The sequence below is a fragment of the Sinocyclocheilus rhinocerous genome, unplaced genomic scaffold (genome assembly GCF_001515625.1).
Source record: "Sinocyclocheilus rhinocerous isolate Xijiao unplaced genomic scaffold, SAMN03320098_v1.1 scaffold297, whole genome shotgun sequence".
NCBI lineage: Eukaryota > Metazoa > Chordata > Actinopteri > Cypriniformes > Cyprinidae > Sinocyclocheilus > Sinocyclocheilus rhinocerous.
This window is the reverse complement of record NW_015649240.1, coordinates 812,820-827,337: the sequence shown is the minus strand read 5'-3', so window position 1 is coordinate 827,337 and position 14,518 is coordinate 812,820. Positions and strand designations below refer to the sequence as shown.

Genomic DNA, 14,518 nt, shown 5'->3' with positions numbered 1-14,518 from the left:
ACGGTTTCGTTCCCCTCGGTTTGCCCCAGTAGGTCATACTGGTTTAATCTAGAGCTCTCCTCTTCTACCACCACAGAGTTGGATGCGTTCTTTGTCCAGGTGTACGTCACTTCTGTCGTTGTGTAAGCATCTGTAGGAATGATTTCAGTGGGGCCACAGTTAAAACTTTGCAGACGATTGTTTGAAATTTTAAAAACCAATCAGTACTCCATGCTGTTACTCACAGCTGCCGAATTTGAGAGGACAGGAGCGGAAGTCCATGGGGAAATCTTCAAGATGCATCGGACACTCAGCATGCACTGTCAACCTGTGATTTACATTCACAAACACAATATATATATATATATATATATATGCCTCCATGGCCTCCTAGTCTGCCTGCTCCGCCATGTCTTCCCTTGTTGAGCACAGTGGCACTGAGAACATTATATTTCACACACTTTAAGCTCTTTTATTTTCCAAATGTAATAGGATTAGTCCAATGAATCGTTTGGTTTGTAATGCTTACCGAACCGAAAGCCTCATACCGAACGGTTCAATTCGAATATGTATCTCGTTACACCCCTAATATATATATATATATATACACATATAATGATCACAAGGAATATTATTTAATCCTTTTTATTTATGCACCATAAAAATAGATTGTAAAGTAATGCCACACAAACCAATCTTTGAATCAGAGTTTTGAATTAATTCAGTGACACTGACAGTTGTGACACAACACAATTCACTGACACAACTCAATTGTGATATTTTTTTTTTCTCTTATCACTCTCATACTCATGAAACTTGTTTAGCTATTTAGAAAATTGAATGGCAAAATAAAAAGTGGCAACACTTTAGTTCCAGTTCTCACTATTAACTAGATGCTTATTAGCATGCATATTACTAGCATATTGTTGATTAGTACTTAAAAAGTACATATTTATGCCTTATTCTGCATGACCATATTTTAGATCCCTTAATCCAACCCCATACCTAAACCTAACTACATACTAACTATTTATAAGCAGCAAATTAGGAGTCTAGAGGCAAAAGTCATAGTTAATAGTTAGTTTATAGTGAGATAGTTAATAAGTTAATAGTAGTTCTATATTCTCAATAATATTTTGAATATTAAATAGATCAATAGTCCCCAATTACTAGTAGTCCTATAAATGCAATTTCATTTTCACATCCATTTCTCCTCTATTTCACTCTGTCTGCTGCATTCTCTTTAGAATAGAGAGTTTCACTCTTAGTCTTTCTCTCAGTTTGTCTCCTTTTTTATTTCCTGCGCTTCACGGCTGAGTCAGGCTCTCATTGATTTGGCAGTGGCGAGGAGCATTTGTGCTCATAGCAAGAGCTGTGAGCGAGACAGCGATTTAGAAGAAAAAAGAAAAAAGCAAAGGAAAATTGAGAGGGTACGTGTTGGAGAGTGTCATGATGTGTTCTGGAGCGGCATCAGGATGAACAGAAGCGAGAGCGAGTCATTATGAAAGCCGTGTTGTTTGAGGCTTGTGTACACGACACACGACAATATATCACAGATTCTGCTCTTCCCGTTTCATCTGCAGGTAATTAAGGAGATTGACGAGGATGTTCTCAGACTCTTGAATACGTAGATTGTAATGAGAACTGAGCTTCACTAAGAGAAAGTCACTGGTTTTAACAAAATTGGCTCCTACAAAAGTGAGTGTCACATTTCTGAAAAGAGATGACACATCTTAATTAGTGGCTAAATCAATACGGCCGCCTGTCATACTGTGGGAGCCGGTGAGGGATGAATTATTCTAATTCATGGGAGTACAAGGTGATTCAGGGATTTACATGAGGAATGACTCCATTTGCCACGCACAATATGAGCTAAATGGATCATTCACCAAAAAATATAAATTCTAATAACATTATGTGAGGAACAGATCAAAATTAAAGTCATTATTCACTGAAAATTCACTGGAGGGCAACATTTCTTCAGTTTGGGTAAAACTTGGATTATAGTCCACAAGATCATAGGCCAGATCCATTTTTTGACAGTGTGAACAGATGACCATAAATATGACCATAAATCTTTTCTCTCATCCTTTAAGGCTGATCTGACTGTTGGACTTAATTTTATGGTAATATTGGGGGTTTAAGGCAATTAATATTCAGTAATATTATCGGAAGAGAAAAAAAAAAACTTGAACAGAATTGAGCTGGATAATGAAAATATTATCATAATATTATAATATTATTATCATCATAAACATAGATTTGTTTCTTTTACAGAAAAAAAGTGTGTTTTGAGGATTACCAGATGCTACTTATTTATTTATTTATTTTTTGAAGTGAACTATCCCTTTAAAATTTGAAAGACAATATGACCATAAATCTTTATATTTTTACCGTCTGGGCCGATATTCGGGGTTTAAGTAAGGAATAATTGACGACAGGCCGTTGAATTATTAGAAAATAATGCACACCTGAGGTGGTGATGCCGTTACACCTCGGGTGTGCATTATTTTCTAATAATTCAACAGACCGCAGTCAATTATTCTGCTTATACACACCTCAAGACATTGTTCAGATGTTGTATTTCAAGACATTCGTCAAGTTTTTGTCTTGTGTGCGGGATTCATTTCTTGTGCGTCTCATCCCACGCCTCCGTTGCTAATTCCAAAATGTCATTTTAGACCTAGCAATAGAGGCTTGAGCCATTGATAGCGAACTACAACAGTTAATAATGAAGTTATTAGAGACAGAGAGAGAGAGAGAGAGATTAAGTGTGTGTGAATTACCCAAGTCTGTGTGTCTCTCAAGTGTTCGGGTGCAGCAGCTCTATTAATAGCGAAACTTTAAGTTCAACTGCGTCAAGAACAGTGCCGTTATTACCTCGCTTTTGAGAAATGCCATGTTGCTTTTAACTTGCTAAACTATATTACAGATAATATCATCAGAGCAGTGCTGACAACACGTTTCTGTGCGTGTGTATGTTTCCGTGTGTGTGAGTGTGTGTCTGTACTGTATGTGTGTGCGTTTGTAAGGGAGAGAGAGTGGGAGAAAGTATGTGCTTTCAGTACATAATAAAACATAATATTGTGCCAAAAACATGGAAATAATTTGTCATCTTAGCTTTATCCTATTGTTTACTATATTTATTTGCTTGGTCAGTGTCATTGTGGGTTTTGGTTCTTTTGCTGTTGTAGGCTGTAAGAACCTTTGAAATAACTGAAATTGTTTGGCGAAGTGATATGGACATGTAATGCAGTCAAAACCTGCCTTGAACTACTTTAACCATGCGTTTCCCTGAAAATAATTGCACACCTTATTTCGTCAACCAGTCATATTCAAGCATTCAACAGCCCTGTAGTATAAAAGACAATTAATATTCAGTAATATTACCGATTTAACTGCACTGACACTGATGAGAACAAAATTTCAACTTGAAACTTTAAAAGCACAGCACTTTCCAAATGATGTTATGTGTGGTATCTTTTGAAACTCTTGAGAAAGCTGAGAAACAGTACAAACAACACCTTGGTTACCTCATGGTGTACAGCAGGGTGCCGTCATCTTGAATCCGCAGCAGTTTGTTGGGCATGGTCATGTTGTGTGCGACAGATTTCTTCCCATTGTGAAAGAATGTGTCTGGAGTCCAGATCTTACTGGCCATCAGGTTGTTCAAACGCAGAATGTTCATCGGTCCCTCAAACTTCAACCGTTCATCCTTCCAGCTCTGCCTGAAAAAGACGTCGATGGTGTACTCCTGCAAAAAGATGAAACAAAACCACATTTTAGACTGTATGAGGTTCAATTGGACGACCTTATAAAAGTCTGGGTTTGTGTTCCTCCTCAAGCAAAGCCTGTAAATGCAATTCAAATTCAAGCATTTTCGTGCCTTCAAATGACCTGTAGTGTAACATTTTCTATCCGCTTATTTTTGCTCTGGTGGATAAACACAGTACGCCAACTGATTTGCAAGTGGAGTTTACTGCATTTGAGTATCAAGCGCTGTAGGGGAGAGTCAATCGCTCAAACCTTTAACTAGTGCTGAGGGTGATCAGATCCCACTCTCGGCTCCATAAGAGAGATTGTGCTGCCCAGAGATATCATTATGAAGCTCATATCGGCTGGTAGAACAGGGACAACTTTTAAAATGCTTAAAGAATGATTACAAGAGGGTTTTGGCTTTAGATTGGGAGGTAACAGAGTTCTAACTAACAGTTAAATTAACAGTGAACCTGCTGTGTGAAGTGACACAATCGCAGCCAAGTAAGACCTATTTCCGTAAAACTCTAAAGTGCTTTGTACTCAATCATTTCTATATGGTATTAGTATGTCATATGGATGCTTGCAATATTATAAGCAGTGCTGACAGTATCTGTTCCATGTGCGTATGTTGTTTGTGGTGGTTTATTTTTGTTTCAGTGTTTTGAAACATGTAATCAAAAACAAAATCATAAAAATGAACACATTTGATGTTTATTATTTTGATATGTGGAGTGGAATTTTGCACCAATAACATTTCACAGTGCATAGGGATACAGAACAACAGACTAATAGACTAAATTAAATCAGTTCTACATTGAAAGTACCAGACAAAGAGTTCTCTTTTAAAGCAGCTCGAGACTGAAGTGTCACACTGCAAGCAGTTATAGAGAAGCACTGCGACAGTAGTTTTATGACTGCTCAGACAGTGTCTGAACACTGCCGGGACTGTAGCCAGATTCCTCCTCCCGCTGCTGCAGATGCTGTTTTTGATGGATGTACAGCTCATTCTCTTGAATCTGGACATTTTGTCCAGTCAGCAATCTGCGATGTTTATGACCGTCTAATTTCAGTCAAGGGGTTTGTATTGTCCCGGCTGAGGAGGGTTTATATGAACATCCATTAACAAGTAGAGATGAACCATGAAACCCCACCACCACATTATCAAACATACACCCACCACACACATACATGCACACATGCACATAATCAGAGAGTAAGGGAAATAAAGAGAAGTAGGTGTTGAGGTCAGGAGTGTTCATGAGATTGCTTCACAGGTGCCGAGTATGCATTTATATTGGATTATTCATAGACACAATTTATGAGTGTGTGTGTGTAGGCTACTGTTCAAAAATTTGGGGTTGGTAAGAGTTTTTAACGTTTTTGAAAGAAACATTCTCTTATGCTCAACAAGGCTGCATTTATTTGATTTATTTGCATTTATTTTGAAAACACAGTAAAAAAAAAACCTATAATACTGTAAATATTATTGCAATTTTAAATAACAGTTTTCTATTTGAATATATTGAAATGTAATTCATTCCTGTGATGCAAAGCTGAATTTTCCTCATCATTACTCCAGTCTTCAGTGTCACATGATCCTTCAGAAATAATTCTAATATGCTGATTTGCTGCTCAAGAAACATTACTTATTATTATCAATGTTGAAAACAGTTGTGCTGCTTCATATTATTTATGGAAATTGTGATCATTTTTTTTAAGGATTATTTGATGAATAGAAAGTTCAAAAGAACAGCATTTATTTGAAATAGAAATCTTTTGTAACATACTTTCAATTTTGATCAATTTAATGGGTCCTGGCTGAATAAAAGTTTTCATTTCTTTTTTTTTCTTTTCTTTTTTCTTTTTATTCATTTATTTATTTTTAAAAACCTTAATGACCTTAAACATTTGAATGATAATGCATTGAATTCATAAGAAATGTAACAGTTCTGGTTCTTGAATTGCAGTGATTCCATTAATGATACTTTAAGTGCTTTTAAGGAAGCTACTGGTCCTCACTGTATGCTAAATAAAAATACAAAAACAATGCCATTTGTTACCAAAAAACAAAGTTTTCTTTGAAAATTCACTAGTCATGAAAGGTTGGGATGGGTGAGCAAGGGTGAGCAAACAATGAGCTAATCCATAAGTCTCATTAGTCCCACAACTAACAGCAGTTTTAGACTGAAAGCAGTGCTTGGACTGAAAACAATTCTACAACTGAGAGCAGTTCAAGAATAACAACAGTTGCAGGGAGAAAGCAGTTCATGACTCGAAACGTTTCTAGACTGAATGCAGGCCTAGAATAAAAGCACATATTAACTAAAATGAAAGCATTTTAGGAATAAAAGCAGTCTGACTCAAAACACTTCTAATTAAAAACCGTGAGCGACTTCTAGACTAGGAGTTCTAATGCAAAAGCAATTCTGGATTGCATATAGAAGCATCGTGACACAAGCCCGAAGTTTTATTACTGCTCAGACACCATCAGAACACTGCAGTGACTGTAGCCAGATTAATTAAAGATGTGTTGTCTACTTTGTATCGTCTTAGTAGAATTTATCATAGAGTGCACAGTCTCTTTCTCTTATCCCATTCAATCAAGACTCCAAACACACAGCACAGGTAAAATATTACTTTGCTGCAGTGCTACTGAATCTACCACTGCTGACCCCACCCTTCTCTTCCGTGGGGCGTGTCGACACAAGACTCGTGAATTGCTGCCTTGGACTCCATATATGGCTCGGAGGTGGTTTTATTCAAATAGCTAGCTATCTACGTAGAAACCGGCTGCAAATTGAAACAGCTCTCTGGATGACACAGTTTCAGACTTAGACAGCCCAAAACAAACGGGCTGCATTTTCTTTTCAGCTTTTCTGAGCTGGCAGACATGCCAAAATCATAACTAAATGCAAAAAAAAAAAAAAAAGCTAAACAAGTGAAAATTTCATCTGATGTCACCTTTAAGAGATTTAAACGTTGGTCTGTTTTGTTCAATTATTGGTTAATTATTGTGCTGTTAAGGGATTTAAATATCGGTTGGTTTTGTTCCGTTAAAAGATTTAAATGTCTTCAGTTTTGTTCTATTATGAGATTTAAATGTTGGTCACTTTTGCTCTATTTAGATATTTAAATGTCGATTATTATTCTGTTAAAAGATCTAAATATTGGTCGGTTTAGTTCTATTAAGAGGTTTAAATATCGGTTGGTTTTGTTCCATTAAAAGATTTAAATGTTGTTGGTTTTGTTTTATAGGCGATTTCAATGTTGGTCTTTTTTGAGATTTATATTGTTCGATTTTGTTCAAAGCAAACGTAAATTACTCTCAAAAAAGTATTAATGACAATATGATTGAATGTTGCATCTGAAAAGTCTGAAAGGACTTTAATGTCAAGAAAAACATTCTGACCCAGAATTTAAAAAAAAAATGGACTCCTAAACTTAAGTGTGGTGTGTCTGTGTGTGTGTGTGTGTGTAAGTGCAGAGGCAAAGCAGATATCAGTTGAGCTGAATCTCGGCTGTCCTCGTCTCACCCCAGCTGCATACGGAGACTCCTGGGGCTGTAGGGCAGTACAGGGGCCAAATAAATACTACTCCCTCTCTAACCTCCCTCTCCACTTTCCTTGTTGTGCTTCCATCTCACTTGCCTCCTATTCTATACCATCTGCTCCATGGCTCAGAGGCACACAGCATTAACAGACATGATGACCTTCTGTAGTGGTGTGTGTGTATGTGTGTGTGTGTGTGTGCGTCTGTCCATGTGTGTTTGTGCATCGAGGCTTTGTTTAGCCCAGATAAAGCAGCACCGGAGGCTCAGTTCAGACCGGGATTATCAGGATACAGAACCACCAGGTTCACCCTCATCCATCACAACCGGACATCTCACATGAGGATGATGTTGGTTTAAGATTCCCAGTGCTACCCACAAGTCATATCTGTCACCGCACCGGCTGACAGAAACTAATGATTATAAAGAGGAAGCGGCATGATGGAAAAAGAGAGATGCTGGATCCCATAGGAAAGAGAAACCATAAATTTACTGATTTTTATAAAGTAAATTTTAGAATAGCTCTCAGATTACTTCGTAGTATTATTTCAGGATGAACAATTACTGGACTGAATCATGTTCATATTAAGATCTCTGACTTCTGATGGCAGACTTTGGTAAACTGACAAATCTAAGCACAGTTTCAGACATTGTTGAGGTCTTTTTTTCCTCAGGAGAAACATAAGGGCATGAGACTTCAGCAACTGTCTCCATTTGATTTTCCTTCAGCTAGTTCCTAAAGCAATATTTCCTATTTTAATTTAGTTGAACTGGCCGTAAAATAACTAAAACTTAAACTGAAATGACAACGAATAAAAACGACATAGACATATATTAAAAAACAAAACAAAAACAATAACAAATAATAAAAAAAAAACGGAAAAAAAATAAAAATAAAATCAACGGAAAATAGAAAAATAAAAACGAATTCACAATATCAAAAAAAAAAGAAGTATTTATTTTTTACAGCATATGTCGTGTCATTTCTGTCTATTTCTATTTCTCAGAAGGAGTTTTACTGTAGGAGAAACATAATATAAACAATAATATTTTCCTCTGGGAATAGGCGATTTCCTGATGCTACCTGGAAAAAGTGTGATGCTCATTTGACAGTGCTCTGCCGAATCCTTCTGTGAATGCTATTTGTGTCACCTACAGTTTAAACAGAATTACCCTGGTACTGCTTCACATATTCTAATAAACCCTCACTAACTGATGTCAACCTGACGGCAAACATGCTACCACACAGCAGCCACATCTACCCAACCTCTTTAGCTCATTACCCACGAGGCTTTTCACTCAGCTGTTTACCTGAGTGTCACACGCTTCCCAGCAGGGTCAGCTCCAATGATGAGGGTTAGCATGGCCATAGGGCATTGAGACAGAGAGAGAGAGACAGGCCGTCATTGTAAACCCACAGTGCAGAAAACTAAATCCACAAGCTTTTGCTAACAGCTCAAATCTGTTGGCGATAACAATGTGACCTCTGACTTGAAAAGGAATCACAAAACAACAAGCAAACAATATTGTCACTTGCTATTTACAAGCTAAGGTATCAAACTTTTATATGCTTTAGAGTACGCTGCGCTCACTGTAGCCATTTCTTTGAATTATTGACATGAATTATTCATCAGGGATGACTCTAAAGAAATCATAAATGGCTTTTCTTGAGGTGTGTATGCAACAGCTCTTAAAATGGAAAGTCATAGCTCTCTATGTAGGCAACAACTGCGCACAGAATGATAAAAAAAAAATGAAGCAAACAACACAATACTCTAAAAAGGGGTGGGGGTGGGGGAGTGGGACATACAAATATTGAGTAAAAAAATACTATTTTTCAATTATTTTATTTCATTAAAAATAACTAAAACAATTAAAATGAAAATAAAATGCCATGACAAATGTATTTTATCAATGCATTTTAGCAATAAATGAAATATATACTACTAAAGTTTGGGGTAAGATTTTTACATTTAAAAAAAAAGTCTCTTATGCTCTCCAAGGCTGTATTTATTTGATAAAAAATACAGTAAAAACAGTACAATTGTGAAATATTATTACAAGTTAAATAACAATTTACAATTTAAAATAAATAAATACAATTTAACATTTTCTATTTAAACATTTTAAAATGTAATTTATTTCTGCAATGGCAAAGCTGCATTTTCAGCATCATTACTCCATTCTTCAGTGTCACATGATCTTCAGAAATCATTCTAACATGCTGATTTGCTGCTCAAGAAACATTTATTATTATTATTATCAATGTTGAAAAAAGCTGTGCTGCTTAGTATTTTTGTGGATACATTTTTCAGCATTCTTTGATGAACAGAGAGTTCGGAAGAACAGCACTTTTTTGAAATAGAAATCTTTCGAACCATTATAAATGTCTTTACTGCCACTTTTGTTCAATTAATTGTGTCCTTGATGAATAAAAGTATTAATTTCGTAAAAAAAAAAACGTTTAAAATAACAATATTTATAAACATCCTTTTAGTTTAATTTTTTACTCTAAGCGGTCACTACTTTGCTACTGCTTGCTTATATTGTGTCCTTGATGAATAAAAGTATTAATTTCGTAAAAAAAAAAACGTTTAAAATAACAATATTTATAAACATCCTTTTAATTTTTTACTTTAAGCGGTCACTACTTTGCTACTGCTTGCTTACTCATAATTAAAATTGGTAAAATCTTACCAACCCCAAACTTTTGAATGGCAGTGTAGGTATATTTATAATCTTCGAATTCTGGAACAGTCTTCGCATTAAAATGCTCTCTAGGTAGGGAGGTCACTAGGTTTCGAAGCAGAGCTGAGGTTGACACTGAAATGTGTATTTGCATGTTGAATTCATAATGAAAGCGTAATAAGGAGAAGAGCTATGATTCAGTGAGGCAGAAGGAGTTCTTTTAAATAATTGATAGTGCAAAGATTTACAAGCACAATGAGGAAGGACTATCTGCTGCTACATTGAGAGGGAATCTATTTCAAAAGGAACAGAGAAAAAAAATAGACCGTCAACTGTCAGAGCACTTGAAAAGAAAAAAAAAGAGAGAGGGATGGTGCGGCAGAGGAGGATGATAAGCTCCAGGGAATGTGGAGAGGCAAAGAAATGGAACAATTTGTCTTTGAAAAAAAAAAAAAAAAAACTATATCAAAGACTTAGACGTGCCTCTGTGAACTGCTCTCCCTCCTGCCAGACAGGGTCAGCATGCTAACGTGTGAAGGCAGCGCAAAGACCTTACTGTACAATGGAGAATGCCATGCATTGTATGTTTCAATACAGTCTACTAAAAAAAAATTACAGAAGAGCAGCCAGAGTTACAACGACTCAAGAACGGAAAGAAAGAGAAAAGAGTGAAGAGTGGATGAGCAGAAGCAAAAGAAGGTGGAAAGCGAGTGATAAAGGAATGGAAGGAGGAAGAACGGTTTGTTTTCTTCAGTCTAAGAAGCAGAAGGTGTAGCATCTGGGTCCAATCTCAAAGACACAGGAGATCAGGGATGAGACACTCATACTGAGACACTGATGAGTGGACACATGGACGCACAGCACGCATGCACACACACACACACACACATACACACACACACACACACACACACACACACACACACACAATGTAGCATGGTAACCATAGTTTCCAACCAAATATCACAACTACTGCTGTCATCAAAACAAGAATGTTGAGAGGTGGAAAGCATCTTACACAGGGAGATCCTACATTCTCAAGAAACGTCTTTGTATTCATTTTGGTTCAGTACTTCAGTACAGTATGTTCATGTTTTCATGTCTTTTATTTGTTGTTTTGCCACAGCCCTATTCTCTGTTAGTCATGTGATCCCCTGTTCCCTCATGTGTCATGTTTTCATTGGTTCCTTTGATGTATGTGTCATGTGTTCATTTGTTGGTGACCCCTGTTGTTTGGCATATATAGGCTGCGTTCCACTCCACTTTTAGGCACGCACTTGCGAACTTCCTTAAGCACTTCCCCTTGGGGGAATCCCCGCTGCCATTTTGAAGTGCGTTCCACTTTGTCAAGTGGATGAGAGAAGTTTATACAGACAGACCCTCGACTCCTCGATTTTGACCGAGGTAATGAGTCTGCGTCATATGCACACTTCAGGCCGCTCTATAGACCACAATGCAACACGATTATGATGTCATCGCAAATCGCATTTAATGTATCCCCACCCCAAACAACTCTATAATAGATAAATGATTTTTTTTCATTTATAACAGCCCAAGCATACCTATATACATATAGAATGCTGCACCAAAAAAATCGTAAGGGGAAAAATGTAAATAATAAACCAACTCCAGCGGTTTCTAAGTGATCAAGGGCTTAGGACGTTCCGATTCAGCCCATTCCAATGGTTCCACCAGTAGTGGGTACTCATGCAACGTAATCAATGACGTACATCCGAGTAAATGAGACGGAGGGAAGTTAGCGAGTGAAGGGCATAAAGAATGGACAGGAATGCAGTCATAGCCCTCATGTTTCCATTGTATCTTGTCTAGATTTTTCCGCTGTAACCCATGTTGGTGAGTTCATGTTCAAGTTCTTATCAAGGCAGGTCAAGCTAAGCCAATGTTTATGGTGTGTCTGCTCACTTTTGGATGTAATAAACTGCACTTGGGTACATATTCAGTTCGCCTTCAGTGACCTTTCATTACAATATATAATATTTCCAACAAAAGCTTGAATGGTTTTAAATGATTCATGATTTTTAATGATTAATGATTCTAAAAATGTCAAGTGGTGTAATCATCAAGTAATAAAATATTTTGCACAGCACTTTAGTACACAACGATCATTATTTTCATAATCATTAAATTTTTTTTCAAGGAAAAAAGTATATTTTTGAAACCTATATTATGCAGATTTGAAAACTGAATGTGACCACTACACCATTTAACAACTAAAACTAACCTTGCCATGTCATAAAAAGTTAAAATATCTGATATTTAAAACAAAGTCATGGGGTCTTCAGGGGTTCCCTGTCGATACTTCACTCGTACTGCGTCTTGCTAAAGACTCTATGGGAAAAAAACTTTTTTCTCCTGAACTAAAGCCTTTTTCAATCACGCAGTGAAACTGCACGGCCATTGGTTTGTGCAGTGCATTAAAAAATGAACCAATGGCTCGGCAGCGGAGCTGCGGATCCTGAAAGCCCTCTCGCCGTTGACACGCCTCACAGCTGGACTGAGACCTCTCTGCTCGGCTGACCTGCTTCTTCGCTTCAGCATCGCAGCAGCTCCGGTCCTGTTCCCCTGCCGCCATCCGGCGCTACTAAAAGAGCTTCTAAACGAGCAATTGCTGTTGTTGCAAATGCCACGCCGTTAGGCACGCCGATGACGGCCATGCGGAAGCCGCTCTCACGGGAACTGACTGTTCTCATTGCGAGAACTTCAGTCTCGCCTCTCTTCACTCACGGATCGCTTTCTTTTCAGAGAGCGGCTCCGCCCCTCACGCCCTCTCGTTTTCTTCCTCCCAGGGACCTGTGAGGAAAAAACAGTGGGGCAGAGGACTTAAGCGTTCGGCTGCGGACGAGCTCACGTCGGCCCAGATCCCGCGTGCCTCGCCCTCGCCACAGAGAGAGGATTCACCAGTTTTCTTTTCCCAGCCTGACCAGCGTCCCTCTGCCAGCACCAGCGATCTGGTCTCGTTTGGGGGGAGTGACGACGAGCTGCCTGATGACAGCATGTCATTGGCAGCCTCGGACGCAGAGGAGCTGTCAGGCTCGGTTGCCCACCCACTTGCCGTCGTCCACGCCCAACGCCGCCAAAGCCGGGATGGATGCCGAACTTCTCCGTATCCTCTCGAAGGCAGTCGAGGAGCTGGGTTTGGAGTGGTCTCCACCAGAGGAGCCCTCTCGCAGATGTCTGGACATCAGGCCCCTTGTCAGCGTTCCTTTCCATACTTCCCGGAGGTACATGACGAGCTCACCAAATCGTGGCGCGCTCCCTATTCCGCCCGCCTCCGTACATCCACTTTATCCGCCCTCACCTCTATTGACGGCTCTGAAGAGAAGGGATACGAGAACCTACCTCCCCTGGATAAGCCGGTGGCTGCGCATCTCTGTCCGCCCACGGCTATCGGATGGAAGACAAAGGCTGCCCATCATTCCAAGCCGTGTAGGACCACTTCAGCACTCGCTGGACGCGCCTACTCGTCGGCTGGACAGGCGGCTTCGGAGCTCCATTCTATGGCGGTCCTCCAGATCTTTCAGGCCAAGATCCTCGCCTCCAAGGAGGAGTCTGGCCTGGACCCCGCGACTCTCAGGGACCTGAGGAGCGTGACTGACCTGGCTCTGTGCGCCACTAAGACCACCGCTCAGGCGATTGGGAGATCGATGGCCAGCCTTGTGGTGCTCGAGCGCCATTTATGGCTAACACTAACGAAAATCAAGGACGCGGATAAGGTCCCCTTCCTTGACGCCCCGATCTCTCCCAACGGCCTTTTCGGGCCGGCGGTCGAAAGGTTCGCCGAGCGCTTCATGGAGGCACAGAAGTCATCCCAGGCCATGCGATACTTCCTGCCAAAGCGCTCCAAGGCCGCTGTTGCTCCTAGTTGCCCTAAGTCTACGCTGACTCAGCAGCCCGCGAAGCAAGCACCTGACGCCCCCGCCATTCAGCCTGCCAAGACTCAGCAGACACGAGGGCGTTCCCGCTCGGCTAGACACTACCCCTTTCCTAAGCGCCAAGGACCCCGACCCAAGGTAGCATTGGACACGGCGCCTCCGGCGTCTTCCTGATCTGCGAGACAGGAAGAGGATGGGGCCAGGTCTCGCTGCAGCCGGACCACCCCCCAGATGACCACTCTTAAGCCTCCTATCACCCCGTTCAACCCTGGGTGTAGAGGGAAATGTGTTTGTTGCGAACTCTGGGCCCGTTCAAGCACCCAAGCAACCAACCGCTGTTATAGCGGGAAAAATAAAACGCATACACTTTCAAAAAGAGAGCAAATTTCCTCTTCCATTTCCCACGAGTGCCCTGCCTTCGGGCAGCCAGTAACTCGAGCTAATCCAACCCCTAACCACGCGGGCCGAGGCCTGGCAGGCCATCCCTGGAGTGTCAAATTGGGTTATGGGGATAATAAAACGAGGATATTCACTCCAATTCGCTCGAAGACCCCGAGCTTCAGCTGCGTGGTCCCCACCTCAGTAGAAAGCAAGGACGCTCACGTCCTGCGTTCAGAGGTGATGAATTTGCTGGCAAAAGGAGCCATAGAAT

General features: G+C 39.9%; 1 protein-coding gene across 1 annotated transcript in view; it reads right to left on the bottom strand.

Annotated features, from left to right (window-relative positions):
- LOC107710477 (gamma-aminobutyric acid receptor subunit alpha-2-like) overlaps nt 1–14,518 on the bottom strand; it is a 74,253-nt gene that overhangs the window by 29,926 nt on the left and 29,809 nt on the right. The window contains exons 5-7 of the mRNA XM_016515252.1: nt 3,513–3,733; nt 225–307; nt 40–130 (exon numbers count right to left, since the gene is read on the bottom strand). Coding sequence (XP_016370738.1) covers nt 40–130; nt 225–307; nt 3,513–3,733 — 395 coding nt within the window. The remainder of the gene's footprint in view (nt 1–39; nt 131–224; nt 308–3,512; nt 3,734–14,518) is intronic.